The sequence below is a fragment of the Plasmodium chabaudi genome, assembly GCF_900002335.3.
Source record: "Plasmodium chabaudi chabaudi strain AS genome assembly, chromosome: 14".
Lineage (NCBI taxonomy): Eukaryota > Apicomplexa > Aconoidasida > Haemosporida > Plasmodiidae > Plasmodium > Plasmodium chabaudi.
This window is the reverse complement of record NC_030114.2, coordinates 249239-267134: the sequence shown is the minus strand read 5'-3', so window position 1 is coordinate 267134 and position 17896 is coordinate 249239. Positions and strand designations below refer to the sequence as shown.

Below are 17896 nucleotides of genomic sequence, written 5' to 3'. Positions count from 1 at the left end.
TTTTTTTAAAGAATGCATTTTAAAGTATAACGTGTTTATACATATACACATATAGATTATATATATGAGTTAATATTATGAATTTTTTTTTTCATTTCCTTTTTTTCTTTTTTTATTGTAATAATTTTTAACAAAACACAAATTGATTGTTAAAATAAATATTTTTTGTTTTTCAAATTATGGCCTTTATGAAGGGGTTATATGTGAATTTTATTTGATATGACAACGAAAAAATAAGTAAAACATAAAAAATAAAAAAAGCATACAAATGCAATTTAATGTGACGTAGTAAATAAGGACAATATTATGTTATTTTTAAAATTAACCATATAAGTGTGTGCAGTGTATGGTTAATTGGGCTTTCCCTTAAATATGCAATAATATATATTTGAGTAAATTGAATTAGGGATATATTATTTTCCAAATGCATGACCTCTATTATCTATTTTTTTGCGCATATCTTCTTCGTGATTTAGTTGATGGTAAATTAAGGACCCGTTTTTTATATGATTTCCTGGCTTTCCATTTAAAGTATAGTACTTTCCTTGATGTATCTACTTTGCATATATCGTTATTGTATTTGTTATCTGGAATATAAATATAACTGTTAAATAAGTTGTATACTTGAGCTGGCTTATTTTTATTTGTTGAGATATTCGTTACAAGACAATTTAAGGGGGCACAGGATTGTTTTATCCTATTTAATTTTACTTGTGGTTTTACATTGATTTTATCATCGATTATATTTTCATTAATTTTGAACTTAAGAAAATTAGATAGGTTTTTATTTTTTATGTTAATTGATATTTTCGAAAAATTTAAATTATTCTTCACCAAACTAAAAAACGGTGGATACATATTTACACAAATATATATTGATACAAAAAAGGGAGAAAAAATTACGTATATTTATATATGGTTCACACTTTTCTATTTGCTGTGAAAAAGGAAAAATACCAAAACTGTGTATACTAAGAAATCACTTAATTATGTCATATTTATATATATGGAATTAGCGCCCTCTTATAGGTTATTTGATTTCACACAATACATTTTAACTGGAAGAAGTAAAAATAATAATAATGAATAAAAGAAAATATCGATAAATATATAAAATAATAATATATAGCAAAGGTATAGAGAATAAATATGCATAATAGCGTAAGCAATTTTTTGGTATATACATATTTATTTATATATGATTATTTGAAAATATCGGGGAAGCAGCTTCCCACATAAGATACTAAAATTATATAAATTGTTACAGTAAACTATTGCCTTATAAAAAAGTAAAATCACCAAATTATTTGCTGGGCAAACGGGCAAAAATAATTATTTAAGGTTTTCTTAAAAACACATTTTATGATGTAAAAAAAATAAGTTATATTTGTGAAAATTGTTCGAAAAAAAAGAAAACAAATAAAATAGCAAAAAAATTTAATAAAATAAATAAAAATCTTAACAAAAGTAAAACGCCAACAAATACAAAAAAATGAGAAACAATGTGTGTTGTTTATTGGCCCCTCGTTTTTATTTTATCTTTAAAGATAAAACATAAACACGAATTAATTGCTGGTAGGCTTGATATGCCATATTAGTAGCACCAAAAATATATTATATATGCTGCAATTTTAATGGCATATACATTATGAATATATTGGCAAAGTTCCCAAACTAACATATTTTTGATGGGCATAATTTGGCATCAATAAAATTACTAAGAATAATTACATCTTCTATTTTCTGTTCAGTGTAACTAAATATATGATCATTCACATAAGGGTTAGTGTAGACAACAATAATAGGTATTCATTTCATAATCTAAATTTTTAATTCGGCTATTTAAAAATTTGTTAATTTTTTTAATAAAAATGGTTTTAATTTCTAGGATTATGCATAAGATAAGTTGAAAAAGTATAATAAATGATAAGAGAAGGAAAAAGGGTGTATTTGATTGTATAGGGTAATTAAAAGGGTTTCCATTTTGAAAAAAATATATACTATAGATCAATAAAGACATAATAATGATAATTAAATAATTATTGTATTTCCTTAATTTTAGGGATAAAAATTTATTCAGGTTTTGTTTTTTTTGTTTTTTTAATATTAAAAATATGAGATCTTTTATATTTTCGTTGGTTGAATTTTTCTTTTCAAGTTTTGTATTGAAATAAATTTGCTCAATATTATTGTTTTGTTTCATTAATTCATGCCTAGCTGTATCATTAAATTGTGAAGAATTATAGTTTTTATCTGTATCGATACTGTTATATACATACGCATTTGTGCTTATATCTTTTCTATTTGAATGGGCATTGTGAGTGTTCATCGTTTCCTTTTTTCTGTATGGGGATGATATATTAAAATAGAGACTATTATTATTTACTTTATCATTATCTTTATTTCGGCTTAACATATTCGTTAGGTCCCCTTCGTCTACCTCTTTTTTGTTCATAACATTTGAAACATTGCATATATAATGCAAAGGTAGTTTATTATTATTTGAGTTGTTATATAGTTCATTTATATTGAAGGTATTGCTATCATTTTGATTATATTCTTCATTATCTTTGGAATTAACCTTTTGTTTATTCTTAACTTTATAGTTACTATTTTGTATGCTTTTTATATATTGTATAATGTTAATTTGTTCTTGATTATTTTCATATTTTTGTATTTCGTGAAAAAATAAATTATATATATTTTTGTTTGCAGACAAAAATATTTGTTTAAAAATGGAAGTGTATTGTGGAAATGCCTTATCTAAGGCATAAACTAAATTGGCTTTATCAAGAGAAAAAATAATTTCTCGTATATGACGTTTAATGAAAAGGTAATAAATATTATTTAAAAGGAATATATACAACTCTACAATAATAAGATACATAACACATGTTGTTGTTTTTGCAATATTATTATTGCCTTCAAATGGTGTTGCATTTTTTAATAATTTATAAAATGAAAACATATTTAAAGTGTAAAGAATAATATGAAATAAAAAAGATATTTTTTGATATTTTAAAATATTGGATATAGTTTGGTTTATATTATCAGCTATATTCGTGTATATTGAAATGTTTTCATTTACATATATTTCATTTTTGTGGACGAAAAAAAAGACAGGAAAAAATATTTTTATTTCTGTTTTATTTATTTCATTTTTGGCATTATTAGTGTAATTATTCAGGTCAGGTGAATATGGTTCACTATTATAATTGTATTTATCTGTTTCAAAATTTTTTTGTTTAATTAATGTACTATAACTTGAATAGGATTTAGCAATATTTTCATTGCTCTGGAAATATACAATGTGATTTGGCATTATACCTTTTTCATTTTTATTTAGAGCTATATACCTTTTTTCTGTATGATCTTTTCTACATGATTTATTGTTTTCTATTTTTATTGAAATATATTCTTTTGAGTTTAGTTTGTCACGTTTTTGAATTATTATTTTTGATTTATTTTTCGCAATATTCTTTTTATTATGAAAAACGTCATAATGGCTATTATTTTTCTCATTTTTTGAAATGCCTTCATTTTTGTTTACCTCTTTTTGTATGTCCTCTTGCACTTCCTTTTCTTTTATAATATCATTTTGAGAATTATTAGGATTTGCATTTAACGCATCTGTTATATTATTAATTTTGGAGTTATTTTTATTTATGTTACTACAATTGTTATGCTCATTTTTTGCTTCTTTTTCTTCTAAATCGATTATTTCACTTGGGTCGTTGTCTATGTGTTTTAATTTTAAATTATCTGGGTTTAATGCATTATTATCATTTTGATCTTCTATCGTTTTTGTGTCAATATTAAAATGGGATATATTTTTTAGGTTGCTTTTTTCGTTAATTGTATTTTCTAATTTAGTTAAATCTTGTTTTCTTTCGAAAATGGTGGTATATATATCATTTTTTAATTCTTCAATTAAAATATTTTTTATATCATTTTGTTTTTCTTGATGTATTTTTTTTAATGTATCTATAGATTCTTCGTGTTCCTTTCTATGCATGTCTATTTCAAAATAGGAATCTGATATTTGAATACTGTTTGATTTTTCTATAGACTGATTGCGTATTTTTTTTTTTTTTTTTGCAATCTTTTTAATCTTTCTATTGAAACTTGGGTAAAGTGAAAATGTGTTTATGTTGGGGTATTCATTATCGTTTTTTTCAGAATTGTTTGATGCTAATTTAGCATCCTTTTTGTTTATATTATAACTATTAATAAATGATTTTGCATCTTTTTGAATTATGTGTACACTGCTGACGTTTTTTATGTTATTATTTTGGTTAGCATTTTGAAAAGACAAATTTTTTTTATCCTCGCTTGTATTATTTTGCTGTGAATGTAAAATATTTGAATATTTAACATTGCCACGAATACTAATAATATTTGCATTGAGCTCATGCTTTTGGTTCAAATTATTTTTTATTATATCACCTGTATAATATTCTTTATTGATAATTTTGTTTACATTCTTTGAATTAATATTAGATAGGTTAAGGTCACATTTGTCTATGCTTGATTGTTCACTATATCTGTAAGATGGTTTTATTATACTACTTTTAGAAATATTTTGAAGATATCGATGTTTATATATTTGTAATAAATTTTTAGAAATTGAATCGGATTCCTCTATATAATTTCTATTATTTTTAATATCACGACATTTTTTTATCAAATTCGGTTCGTCTTTTGGGATAGGCACATGTGTTGCACCTTTATCCAAACAATAATATTTTTGTTTTAATTCATTTTCAAATATATTAGATTTCACATCAATGCAATTATTTTTGCTGCTCGATCTTATAGTGCTTATATTTGATGATATATTTTCAGAAGAATGCATGTATTGTTTTTTATTTTCTATAAAACAATGGCTATTACAATTTATAGGAGATAGATAAGAATTTTTGAATTTATTTACTTCATGCTTATTGTTTTTTATGATTTTATTCAAAATGATTGATTTATCTGGTCTTAGTTGTTTTTTTTTCCCTGGAGGCGATTTCATAATATTGCTATAAGACAATATTTCTGGTTTAATGGATATGCTTTTAAAATTTTGTACATTAATGTTTTTATTATAATTTTCTGAAGAATTGGAATAAAGCGAGCTTCCATGATATGGGTGTGTCTTTTCTTCATCATTAGCATAATCATTATTATTGTATACTTTAATATGGTCTCCTATTTTTGAAATGGGAATTTGTTTTATTTCTGTTCCATTTTGTAAAAGAGAATTAATTTTTGATTCATATTTTAAATAAAATAAAATTTTATTATTTTTATTATTTTTTTTAATATTAATTGGATGCTTGACTAACTGTGTATTTTCATCTTTTGCTAATGGTGAATGAGCAAATGAAACTTCCATTCTCTCTTTCTTATTTATTCTTTTTAAGATATTATAAAATTTTATGGTTTTGGTTATGCTCAATTAAAATAAAAGGGCATATTGGTAGATTTAGACATTATATATCTATGCCAAAAAATAAAATTAAGATAGAGTAATCGAAATTTTTCATACAAAAAAGGAAAAATATTAAAATGTTACACTTGTATTTTCACTTGAAAATTAATAATTACTTTTAAATTTTATTTTTTTTCATTTTGTTTTAAATAAGCATTTTTGGCAATGCATATAAGAGAAAAGAAAATGGGAAAATCGTAATAAAAACGAAACGAAAAGAAAAGTATTTCCAAAGTTTATTAAAATTTATATCGGAAAAAATTGCTAAGTGTTTGTGTGTAGCGAACAAAATAACTAATACGTTATTATATTATTTTTTTAGTTACTATTAGAACAAACAGAACGATTATATTTTTACAATATTGATTGCTTAGGTGTTACCAAACTATTGAAAAATTCATAACCTTTTTATATTCGTATAAAGTAGTTTAAAAAAAAAGGCGAACGATTTTATTTAAAATTAAAAATCAATTTTTTAGCACAAAAAATAAAAATACCGTTCGATTTGTTCAGATGTCTACCTTTTTCTGCCCATTTATATATTTTTCATTTTTATTATTTCACCATTTTGGTATATTTTTCATTTGTTTATGTAATTATACATAATAAAAAGAATTTTTCGGAATTAATCAGAAATCAATTTCCTAGTCATATTATTATATTTAGAATATGGGAAAATAAAACATGCTTATCAATATCGAGCAATATATTGGGACACACATACTTGTATAGATATATGGATAATACAAATATGCATATCCATAAAAGCGCATCGGAATCTCTTTATTAATAACATAGTAAATAATATTTGCAAAAAAAATAAAGCAAAATTAATCCTATATATATAAAGGGGGGAAATGTTGATTTTTTTTCATTTTGAATGGTATAATAAAATCATAAAAATATCTTATTAGATGGTCATATTGAAATTGCGATATTATATTTAGAACAATTTTTTTTTATGCGAAAAAAGTATATCATGTTTTATTTGCGATTTAAAGTACGTATATAAGTTGATTGTTCCATCGTAATTGGCTAAAATTGTATGAATGAGTCGTAGGATAGAAGCAAAACATACATTATATGCGCATGCTCAACAAAAGGAATACTATATATCATATATGACATCAAAAAAAAATACAAAAATACATTATATACAATTTGGTGAGGAACTTATAAATTCTAATATTAAATAAAAAAAAAAAAAATTAAATACGTATAATTATAATATATTTGATGGTGGTTGGAGACCGAATAAATTTATTAGCATTTACAATAGCGAGTTCTTAATTTTAAATGGCTTGTTTTGTTTTTATTTTTTTTATTATACGTATACAGAATATTGATAAATAAATCAAAGGTATAAATGTGAATTTTTTTTATTTTTCCATACCTTTTTATTATTTTTTTTTTTGCGCTTATTTTACATTTCATAAGAAGATACAATAGTTATATATTTTATATATAACATTTCATTGTAGATATATAAATTTTGTATTTTTTTATAATAATCGCAAAATATATATTTGTATAATGTAACTTCCAATATATTTCCCCCCCTTTTATATATAGCATGTTTTTTTTTTGTCAAAAAAAGGCATGAATGAGCGATAAATAAATAAAAAAAAATTTTGAAATAAATTTGTATAAAAAGCCTTAAGTTATCCTCAAAAAAATATTATATATGTCTAATGTGGTATATTAGAAAGTAAATTATATAGAATATAAAATTATTTGTTTTTTTTAAATCAAATGAAGTATTTTGAAAAAGATGCCTACGATAGTAGACCATACTACGAAAATAGGAAACATGGATTGATAAGAAGCGAGTATAAAAAAATATATAAAAAAATAATATGGCCAATTAATGCTGGGCTATATGATATTGATGATAAAAATATAAAAAGGGAACTATGTGTTGTCGTAACAAATATTCCAGTTTATTGGACAAAAGATGATATTTTATGGTTTTTTCGAGAATATTTTTATAAACTAGCTATTGATAAAAATATACAATTCCCATTAATAGAACATGCATATTTAATAAAAAATGAATCGTTAGCAATTTTGGCTTGCCATGACGGATCATCAAAAGAAACAATTGAGAATTTGTCTATTTGCAAGTTAAAAAGTGACAAAGATAAAAAAAAAATAGTTTTATCCATTAAACCATATTACAAAAAAAATGATATGGAAGATAGCGAAAGGGGACACAAATATGGCACTGATGGTAATTCAGACAGGGGAAAACGAAGTGATGAAGAAAATAAACATAACAGTAAAATAATGATCCGTTCTTTAACTCCACCAAAAAGTACGAAAATAAAGAGAAACATTATTGAGTACTTGTAGCATAGTTATGTTGTGTTAATATGTATGCATAGAATATATTTATAAGCGTGTATGTTTGTTTTGTGAGCTTATTTATTTTCGTTTTTAAACACCTATAATGCATAATTCGATATACATTTCCTTATTTGCATAATTTTTAGATAATGGAATGGAATGGCCAAATGATCAAGATTTAAAAAGTTGCAAAGATATGGAAGTAAGAAAACGACTTTGCGTTTTTGGAAGATATAAACCATTGGATTGGGGTGTAAAGGAATTATCAGAATTTTTAACTAATTATTTTGATGTTTTAAAAAAAGAACATTCGAATTTTGAAATTCCCAAAATATCAGATATATGGGCAGATAAAGGGACGCATTTAGTTACTTTGGCATGCAGAGATGAAAAATCTAGATATAATATATTATTAATTAGAGCGTGTTATTTAAATGAAGAAGATGCAAAAAACAATTTAAAATCATCTTTAAGAGTTTGGCTACAATTTGAAAAATGGAGTTTATTTAGAAATACAATTAATAACAAATATAAGCCAAATAATAATGTTATAAAAAATTATTATAATAAATATTCTTATATTAATGAACGTATGATTGATAAGAATAGTTATAAAAGAAAACCCTTTAGAAAACCAACATATGATGAGTTTCCAAGAAATAAAATTGGTTCATTTAGGAATGATAATAATATATCTAATAACAACAATTATTATTATAGAGAGGATAAAGGTCGAAAGAATTATGATAATCCGTATGGTTCTTTTTCAAATAATGGGCATCCTGGACATTTTAATAAATATAAAAAAAGAACGTCCCGTTCTCGATCACCGCCAAATTATTATAATAACAAAAGATTCGAAAGATCACAATCTGTGGAATCAAGAAAGAGAACATTTAATAATCATTGGAATAAAAATAGCAAACCATACAATCACCATATGGGGGATAAGTTCAATAGAAAACCGTCTTATTACGAAAAATGAAATTCGTATATAAGATGAATATGCGTAAATATATGATATATATTTCAAAATCAGTAAAATTTTCCAAGAAATATTAAGCCATATATTTTTGGCAGTTATGCTATTTCCCCCTATTTATTTAATTTTTTAAATATATCCCAATTACCCTTTTGGATTAAACACACTTCATTATATTGTGTATAATAGCACATCTGAAGTTATGCGAATAAATTTTCGCACTATTTAACCATAGATTTTACTTTTATTATTTTTTTTCCACTCCTATCCCTCATTTGTTTTATGCAAGAACATAAATACAGATTATTTGGGTGTAATTTATATGATGTTTTGTTTATACAATTATTAGCATAATTATTTTATATGTTTGAGTTGATATAAATTATAAAGATATTAAAATATGAAGTAATTTATTTAAAGAAAACACCCTTGTTACCTTTAAAAGATTCACACATATAACAATTCTACAACATGTAGTATGTACTTATAAGCAACTATATATATCTTTACATATATTTTATTGAAAATAAAGAAATACGTTTTCAGAAATGTGAATAAAAATATTTGAATTATATATAGATTAAAACCACGTATAACATTTTTAAAAAAGTGAAAAACAAATAGTTATATTGCAAATATGTAAATATAAAATGCCAAAATGATAGTATTTAAATTATTATGAATATCAAGAATAACAAATTAATAAACCATTCGGCAATTGAACAAAGTATCAGCAAAATTTTTTTATAAATATATGAAATATTTTATGATTCATTCATAATTATACGCAGCAAAATAAAAAAATATTTAATAAAGTTTGGCATATAATTTATTCGCTTGCTAATAATTAAATCGATATGATCTTTCTATACGCTTTGCATAATCCATATTTATAGCTTTTTTATTTTGCTACAATTAACAAAATTGTATATCGATGGTAGCATGTAATAATTGTGCCTAATTTTCATTTAACTTATGAATTTTTGTGTAAATTCAATTTCATTTTGTTTATATTAAACATTATTTTTCATATTTTTATGTCTAAGTAATTTATTGCCTATATAGAAGTTTGCATTTATGCATATTTTTCACCTGTATATTTTTTTGTAATTAATGTATTTCAAATCCTGCTATGCATATAATATAGCATGGTAAGTTATTATTATAACTAGTTTATTTTAATTCATTTGATTTATCTTATTACTTTCTTTTTTTTTTAATAAAATGAGACAGAAAAACAGTTCACTATAAATATGTCTATATAAAGTTTTCGAATTCTATAAATTCCTGAGTATTTAATTCAATAGCTAACTTTGGTTCATCATTATTTTTGGAAGATATATTATTTATTTTTTGTTTCTTCCCTATAATGTTATAAATATCATATGGTATGTCCTGCTTGTTTTTTTTGTGCTTTTCTTCACCCTCTTCTTCCTTTTGTTTTTCTATTATTTTATTAACTATTTTGAAGTATGTCATTGGATCGAAAATTTGATCTGATTTTTTACTTATGACAGTATTTGATTTAATTAATCCCTCTAAATAATTTTGAAGTATATAAAGACTATTCAGTATTTTACTGTCTAATATAATGATGTTTTTATGTAGTAAAACAATAGCATCATTTATTTGGTTAATTTCATTTTTTACAATATTTTTTTTATATTCTTGTTTATTAAGTAATGATGTTAATTCTTTGCTATTTTCTTTTTTTTTTATGAGGAAATTATTTAAAATTGATATAATAGCATTCTTTCTTTGATCATACATATCATATTTTTTATTTATGTTGCAACATATATTTTCAATAGTCAAGGTATTTTTATTAATTTGTATTTTTTTTTTGTTTAACTCATGAAAGATACATTTCATTTTTACATCCATATTATTGATTTCTTTTTCTGCATCAATTATTTTTTTCTTTAATTTATTTGTTTTTAATTCTGTTAATATATTATTTTCCTTTTTTTTTAATAAAACATCTTGTTGATTTATCAATTGCTCATAAACTAGATTGGATGCATATTTTATTTGTTTAATTTCATTATCTATGCTTTTTATTTCCTTTTCCTTAATCGCTATATTGTCTTCTATATTCTTAATTTGATTTTCTATATTGCACATTTTTAGGTTAGCACAAAATGTGTAAGATATATAAATACTATTGTTCTATTGAGGTTGTGTGTTTATCAATTTTCATAGCCTTATATACTTTGATTTTTTTTATGAGAATTAGTGGGAAGATTAAGTCCACACTTGAATTAAAAGGGATTTGGATGGGAAACAATATTATTATTTTGATATTCATAAATAAATATAAGCTATTTATGTATATACATTTATAGAATGGAATTATTTTTATTATATCGAATAGACAATTATATATAAATATGTAGGAAGCTATATAAAAAAAAGATCATTTAGCATAGTTTATCTTTTAATATGCTTATTAAAAATAAATACATATGCATGCTTTTCCTTTTTGCTATTCTAACGGGATTAATTACAAATTTGTCATTTGCCACATTTGGAAAATAACAGCACATGATGTGAAATTGTGTGTACAATTTTTTTTTTACAAACGGAGTACAACGCATAGTGCTTTTAAAAAGTATTTTAATAATGTTGGATTTGTAAAAATAAAAAATATATATTGTTTTAAAAATAAAATGTAAAAGTCAATAGTTTTAATTTACAAACCTTGTTAAGCAGGTGTAAACTTTGAGGAAAAGGGGGGGAAAGACATTGCTCATTATTCACAAACGAATGGATATATAATAGAAAGTAGAAAATGCAAAATGCATACACTTAAAACAAGTTGTTTGCAAACAAAAGTCATATGTTTGTATCGCCCAAAAATGAACTGTGAGAACATTCACTAGGTACTGATGATTTTTCATAAAATATTGAATTAAATTTTTTCCTATTCATTCCTTCCATTATTATATCTTCATTAATATCGAAATTTTGATTTCCAATGGTTGTATTATTAGTACAACAATTATTATTGTTGTCTACATTTTGGGTATAAGTGCAATTTTGATTAAAAATATTTTCTTGATCATCGAAATTATGAACTTGATGATTTAACTCGTGGGTATTTGCTAAATCGCATTCACACATTTTATCTACTTTTGTGCATTCTTCGGGTTCTTCGAAAATATTATATTTTTTATAAAAATCCCAAAATGATGCAAGCAAAGGGGCAAAAAATGGCGCAATAAATGCCATCGAGCTTGTTAATATTGGGCTTGAAGATACAGCACCTTGAGATGCAACTGCTCCTGGTATTACTGTATTGGGTATGGCTGCTGATAAAGGAGCCGTCGAAGAAGCTATTGCAGGGGTAACAGCCGGAGAAATAGTAAAGGGTATACATCCACAGCATGTACCTGAACTAATAGATCCTGTTATAGCGGCAACAAAAGAAGTTAAGTGGTGCGGCATATTTACAAAATAAAGAAAGAATATGTTGGGTGTGTATTTATATATATAATATATGTGTATTCCACAGAAAAAATGACAAATACGGAATTTTATAAAAATTATTTCGTGAATAATTTGAAATAATTTAAAAAAATGACAAAAATAAACTAAGTATGCCAAAGATAATTATAATTATGTTTTATTTGATTTCTATAACGGTATTATGATACTTTTTTTAAATAAAAAAAATTCATAAAACTTGTAATTCATAATATATTTAAAAAAAAAGAGATAGCGAATAAATCTCAAGAAAAAATTGTGGTTGCATTGGTATAATAAATAATTGGCATATTTTTATTTTAAAAATTTATTTTGTTTGAATAAATAGGAATACAAGACGTTTTAGAGAATGTATTAATTCGGTTAGGACAATGAATATATTGTATGCATATATTTGTATACTCATATATTAAATAGGATGCCCATATTTTTGTTTGCACTTTTTTTATTTAATATAAGAAATATATGTCATGCCATTAACAAAGGGAATACTCAGATTTACACCCTTAAAAGGGGTTGATAAAGTATATATTAATATGGGAATTTGGATTATATATAGTACTATACACAAATGAGAAAAATATTATGTAATTGTTCTTTTGTTTTTTTAAGTCAATATGAGAGACAAATAATTGAAAAAGGAGAGAAAAAAAATAATATTAATTTTTAATTTAACATAGTAATGTTCGATTTTTTTAATAACCATAAAAACACAGGAAATAAAATACCATGCTTATGCATTTATATAATTTTGACTGCAAAGATAGAAATCTTGAATAGGGCAAAATTGTGTGGAAATAGTATGTTGGAATAAGCTTGGGCAAGCATATATAAATAGTGTATGCTAAGAATGATGAAGAATATACTATATAATAAGAGGATTATTTTATTCCTACATTTCTTTATGTTATTAACTTAAATTTTGTGAGAGGTTATATAATTAATAGTTTTTTATAGTATTAAGTGATGGCTATACAAGTGAATAGTTAAATCATATTATTTAACTATTTTGTGTATATGGTTTTTTAGTCCCACTCAAGACTAATATAAATATATACGAATGAATTTATAAATGAATAGCTTTACTTGTTTTAATTCACAAATATGTGTAAGTGGTACTACCCTCCTATTTTTCAATCTATTAATATGATCACATATAAAAGGGCTTACCCAGAAAAGGTGTAACCATAAAAAAAAAAAATTATCATCAAAAATTATATCAATAATAAAAAGATAATAATAAATAAATATACAAACAAATATATAAATTAATAAGTGTATTTTTAATATGAAATAAAAATGGTAAGAATGTGCCATATATTTGTAAGCATAAATTAAAATAAAAAATGGATTCACTAATTTATTAATTTATAAAAATAAAACATATCGATATCAAAACGGCGCATTTATGTATAAATATTAAGAAAAAGTTGCTTATGCTTAATATAACTTTTTAACAAAGATATTGCATATGTTCATAACAAAATAAAAATTAAATGATTAAATGGTAACTTGTGTAATGTTGTGTATAAGAATGGAAAGTAACTATGAGGATACAATCTTATACATATTGCATATGTAATGATATATATTAATTATTGTAAAAATAATTTAAGATCTGTTAAGGGTACTAACCAGGGTGAGCATAAAACTGTAGAAATAAATAATAAGAAGAATAAAAGCATAGTTATATGTGAACCCAAAAATAAATATTTTTAAAAAAAGAAAAAAACGAACATATTTGGCGAGTGTAATTGAAGATATCATTAAAATGATAAATTTATAAACATGAAGTATAATGTGTAGGAAATAAGGGGGAAAAAGATAAAGAAAAGAAAAAAGGGGAAGGAAGATGACTCCAAGAAATATTATATCATATTTTAATGATGTTCAAACGGAGAAAAGGCAATTATCAAGTAATTGGTTGTTAATACATAATGAAAAAAGTTATCAGGATTATAAGCATCAAAGTTATTTATCACTTATATTGTCATTGCTACCATTATTTTTGATAAGTGTAATACATTTATCAATTACAATGAATGGCTATTATATTGGGCATTTATTTTTAACAATATCATATTTGCTTTCCATTTGTTTTTTTATTTTATATTTTTATAATTCTTATACTATATTTGTTTTGTTTGTATTTTTTTCATTTATAATATCTTTATGTTTACATGAGTTTTCTCATGCTTTAGTTGCTTACAAATATGGCGATATTACTATGGTTTATAAAGGGTATTTATATTTGGACATTTTGAATTATTTGGACATATTCCATACGTTGGTAATACCATTAGTAACATTATTTATAACAGGATTTGGCATACCAGGAAATTTATATTGGCTGCAACTACATTTTATCAGAAGTAGATTTCAGTTATCTTTTATATTTTTGTCCGGCCCAATATCAGATATTTTATATATTTTATTATTTGTTTCTTTTTATAACATGTACAAATTTTTTAAAAATAATAAAAAATTTAATGTGAAGCCACACCCTGCTTTATTCATATCTTTAGCAACGTCAATATCTTTCCTAGTAGAATCATTTCTTTTAAATATTTGCCCTATTCTTGGATTTGATGGATGGGGGATTATCGAGCCATATTTGCCTTGTTTCTTAAACGACTTGTAAAAATAAAAAATATGAAGCTGCCTAACTGTTTATATGATTGGATGTTATGGATTTGCATCGACAAAGTTATTAAATAGATGAAAACGTATCATTTTGCACATATTTTATTTTTTTTTTTTTTTTTTAGAATCAACGAGGAGATTGTTTACAACTTCTTATCTTACGTATGCCCACTTCTTGTTTTTATATATTTCAATTTTATTGAGACAAAATTTCTTTTTTTCACAAAAATTACAAATTACATATTACAAGATCTGTTGGGAATTGCAATATATCATGCAGCCTATGGCGCCGATTCATTTCCAACATTGTATTCATATCTCAAAAAACTATGATGTTTTAAAAATATTTACACAAATATGTGCATTATTATGTCTTTATTTTTTATTTTTAAATAATATATTTTTCTGTTTAAAAATTTATGTCTTATTTTTTCATATTTTGAATGTTTAACGTAAAAAAACAAATTTTTAAATAATAGTAGCATAATATTGATATATAAACAATAGCAAAAAATATAATAAACAATGGAAATCACATATTAAAACTTGATATGTGTATATATATAACAAATGAAATTTTCTACAATAAACCAACTTTTGGTTAAAAAGGCGAATGTAATAGCAGCAGTATTATGTAACTGCAAAATGAATGGTGTCACAAAGTGCAAATGTATTGGGGGGGCTTGAATTTATTCCAGGTAATTGGTGATTATAATAAATGGCCTTAATATATCGGAAAGGTAGAGTGGGAAATAATCAAAGGGGCATATTTGTGCCTTATAGTTATCATTTAGAAATGAGTTAATATTTATATTAAAAATAGAATAATAATAATCTGCAAACTTATCAATTTGTTGCAGTGTATTATATACTTGATCTATATATGAAAATCTTTTTTTCGAAATAGACGGATAAAGATAAAACTGGAAAAAAACACTTAATAAATATTTTAATGATAAAAATATCATATAAATATTTTTATCAATAGATTTATCTTTTAAGTCCTGGGATGTAGTCTTTATCGTTAATTCGTATTCTTTTGAAGTTATTTTAAAATTGCAATTATTTTCATAATTGTATATAATAAAATCAATGCATGTAATAATACTATTACATAATATGGAAAATATATCAAATTGAACATTTGTATGCGATTCATATTTTATTTTTTCTGCATTTTCGAATTCAGTTGAATTTTCAAAATTAAGGATTCTACATAAGCTTATTAAAATCAATGAGCAATAAGGGAATTTATATGAGTTGTCTATTTTATTATCACTATTGATATTTTTTAATATTTTTAATACAATATTTATTTTATCATAGTTTATATCTTGGTCCTTTTTATTATATATGTAATATAACAAAGATTGAATTAAATACTCATAATAAGTATATTCAATTTCTTGAGCCTTTTCTTCAATTATTTCAATATCTTCTATTATGTATTCTTTATTTATATAAACAACATATTCCTTTGAATAGTCTAGTAAAATATCGGGAATATTTATTTCATATTTTTTAATTAAGTTAAGAAGTTCTTCATTTTTTAAAGCATCTATTATTGTTGATTTATTTGAATTACTAATTTGGGGTTGCTGTGTGGTTCTGTTATTATGATTATTGGCAAGCTTATCTTTAGTATTAATAGAAGAATCTTGAGAATTCTCAATTTTACACTTTCGATTGTTTATATTATCCTTAGAAGATGGATTTATATGTATATTAAAATTAATTCGTACTAAGTAGTTGTAAAAATTTTGTAAAATAGTTCGAGTCTGAGAAGCTATACTTAGATTATTGCATATTTTAATCATATAAGCAATTGCTAAATTAAGGTTATACTTTTTACTATATATAATATAACACATCGAAATTATTAAACTAATACTATTAATTTTTTGTTTATTTGATTCGTCTTTTATTCCATCATTGCATATTATTAAAATATTTCTTTTTAAATCATTAGGCTGATGTTTATTGTTATTCATAATAGCATTACTTTCTAATATATTTTGTCCAGACTTGTTTATAGCATTATCAGAATTATTTTCAATTTTTCCGTCTCCTATATGGTCAAAATTTATGTTTAAAACCATACTACTTATAATATGATAAATCATACTGTTATCTAAAAAGCTAGTATAATTTATGGAGCCATCTTTTTGGGTGTTTTTATATTCAAGTTCTCCTTTTGCCGTATTGTACCTTAAATATTTGATATCTTTATTATTTTTTACATCGAACCCAGAGGAGGTAAAATCATATACGCATAATATTTCTAAATATCTATATACAATCGTATTATTAATATGGATCAAATTCCCTACATAGACATTGCCACATATTTTTATGGGATAGTTAATATATGAAGCCAAAGAGTCGATACTTCTGACACTATTAATATGATTAGTTGTGATACTAAGATTAGTATTTACAATAGTAGCAGGAATGGAAGCATTATTTTGATTACCCTTTATGCAAAGAAAATAAAATTCTTTTTTCCAGTTTGTATAACCTCCTTTTAAAAAATATAAATCAGCTTTAAGATCTAAAAAATGAAAAGCCACAATATTTTGATACTTACTTAGGTCTTGAGGATCTTCATTATCATAAAATATAATTTTAATATTTTCGTTTTTGCTTTTTATTATTTCATTTTTAATTGCATTTATTTTGTTCGTATCACTTATGTGTATAGAACTTTTAATATATTCTTGATTATGGAAGTTTCCATTTCTTATGTCTACGATAAATATACTTTTATTTTTCCCTTGGTCTAAAAGAAGTTGCATATAATTATATAGGTAGAAGGAGCTTATTATTTTAAATTTGATTTTTGCATTTGATAAGAGATTATGTTGGCTAGCAGCTCTGGAATTGTTATTTTCCTCTTCGTTTTTGATTTCCTTTTTCAAAGCCTCGAAATCGATGGGATCATATATCATGTTTTGCAGGAA

At 23.5% G+C, this 17896-nt stretch overlaps 7 protein-coding genes across 7 annotated transcripts; 2 read left to right on the top strand and 5 right to left on the bottom strand.

Annotated features, from left to right (window-relative positions):
* Positions 1-438: 438 nt before the first annotated feature.
* Positions 439-858, bottom strand: PCHAS_1406500 (conserved Plasmodium protein, unknown function; the record flags this gene model as incomplete). Its single annotated transcript, XM_732143.2, has 1 exon — positions 439-858. One exon carries the CDS (start codon positions 856-858, stop codon positions 439-441), a length of 420 nt encoding a protein of 139 aa, XP_737236.2.
* Positions 859-1783: 925 nt separating this feature from the next.
* Positions 1784-5383, bottom strand: PCHAS_1406400 (conserved Plasmodium protein, unknown function; the record flags this gene model as incomplete). The annotated part of the gene is made up of 1 exon (XM_727214.2): positions 1784-5383. The coding sequence occupies one exon, from the start codon at positions 5381-5383 to the stop codon at positions 1784-1786; it is 3600 nt and encodes a 1199-aa protein (XP_732307.2).
* A 1848-nt stretch (positions 5384-7231) lies between these two features.
* On the top strand, positions 7232-8810 carry PCHAS_1406300 (conserved Plasmodium protein, unknown function; the record flags this gene model as incomplete). Its single annotated transcript, XM_737526.1, has 2 exons — positions 7232-7793; positions 7972-8810. 2 exons carry the CDS (start codon positions 7232-7234, stop codon positions 8808-8810), a joined length of 1401 nt encoding a protein of 466 aa, XP_742619.1.
* Positions 8811-10064: 1254 nt separating this feature from the next.
* On the bottom strand, positions 10065-10931 carry PCHAS_1406200 (conserved Plasmodium protein, unknown function; the record flags this gene model as incomplete). Its single annotated transcript, XM_732827.2, has 1 exon — positions 10065-10931. One exon carries the CDS (start codon positions 10929-10931, stop codon positions 10065-10067), a length of 867 nt encoding a protein of 288 aa, XP_737920.2.
* Positions 10932-11642: 711 nt separating this feature from the next.
* Positions 11643-12254, bottom strand: PCHAS_1406100 (conserved Plasmodium protein, unknown function; the record flags this gene model as incomplete). The annotated part of the gene is made up of 1 exon (XM_732216.2): positions 11643-12254. One exon carries the CDS (start codon positions 12252-12254, stop codon positions 11643-11645), a length of 612 nt encoding a protein of 203 aa, XP_737309.2.
* Positions 12255-14145: 1891 nt separating this feature from the next.
* On the top strand, positions 14146-15269 carry PCHAS_1406000 (site-2 protease S2P, putative; the record flags this gene model as incomplete). The annotated part of the gene is made up of 2 exons (XM_728582.2): positions 14146-14930; positions 15062-15269. 2 exons carry the CDS (start codon positions 14146-14148, stop codon positions 15267-15269), a joined length of 993 nt encoding a protein of 330 aa, XP_733675.2.
* Positions 15270-15625: 356 nt separating this feature from the next.
* Positions 15626-17884, bottom strand: PCHAS_1405900 (mitogen-activated protein kinase phosphatase 1, putative; the record flags this gene model as incomplete). Its single annotated transcript, XM_732587.2, has 1 exon — positions 15626-17884. The coding sequence occupies one exon, from the start codon at positions 17882-17884 to the stop codon at positions 15626-15628; it is 2259 nt and encodes a 752-aa protein (XP_737680.2).
* Between the last annotated feature and the right edge of the window lie 12 nt (positions 17885-17896).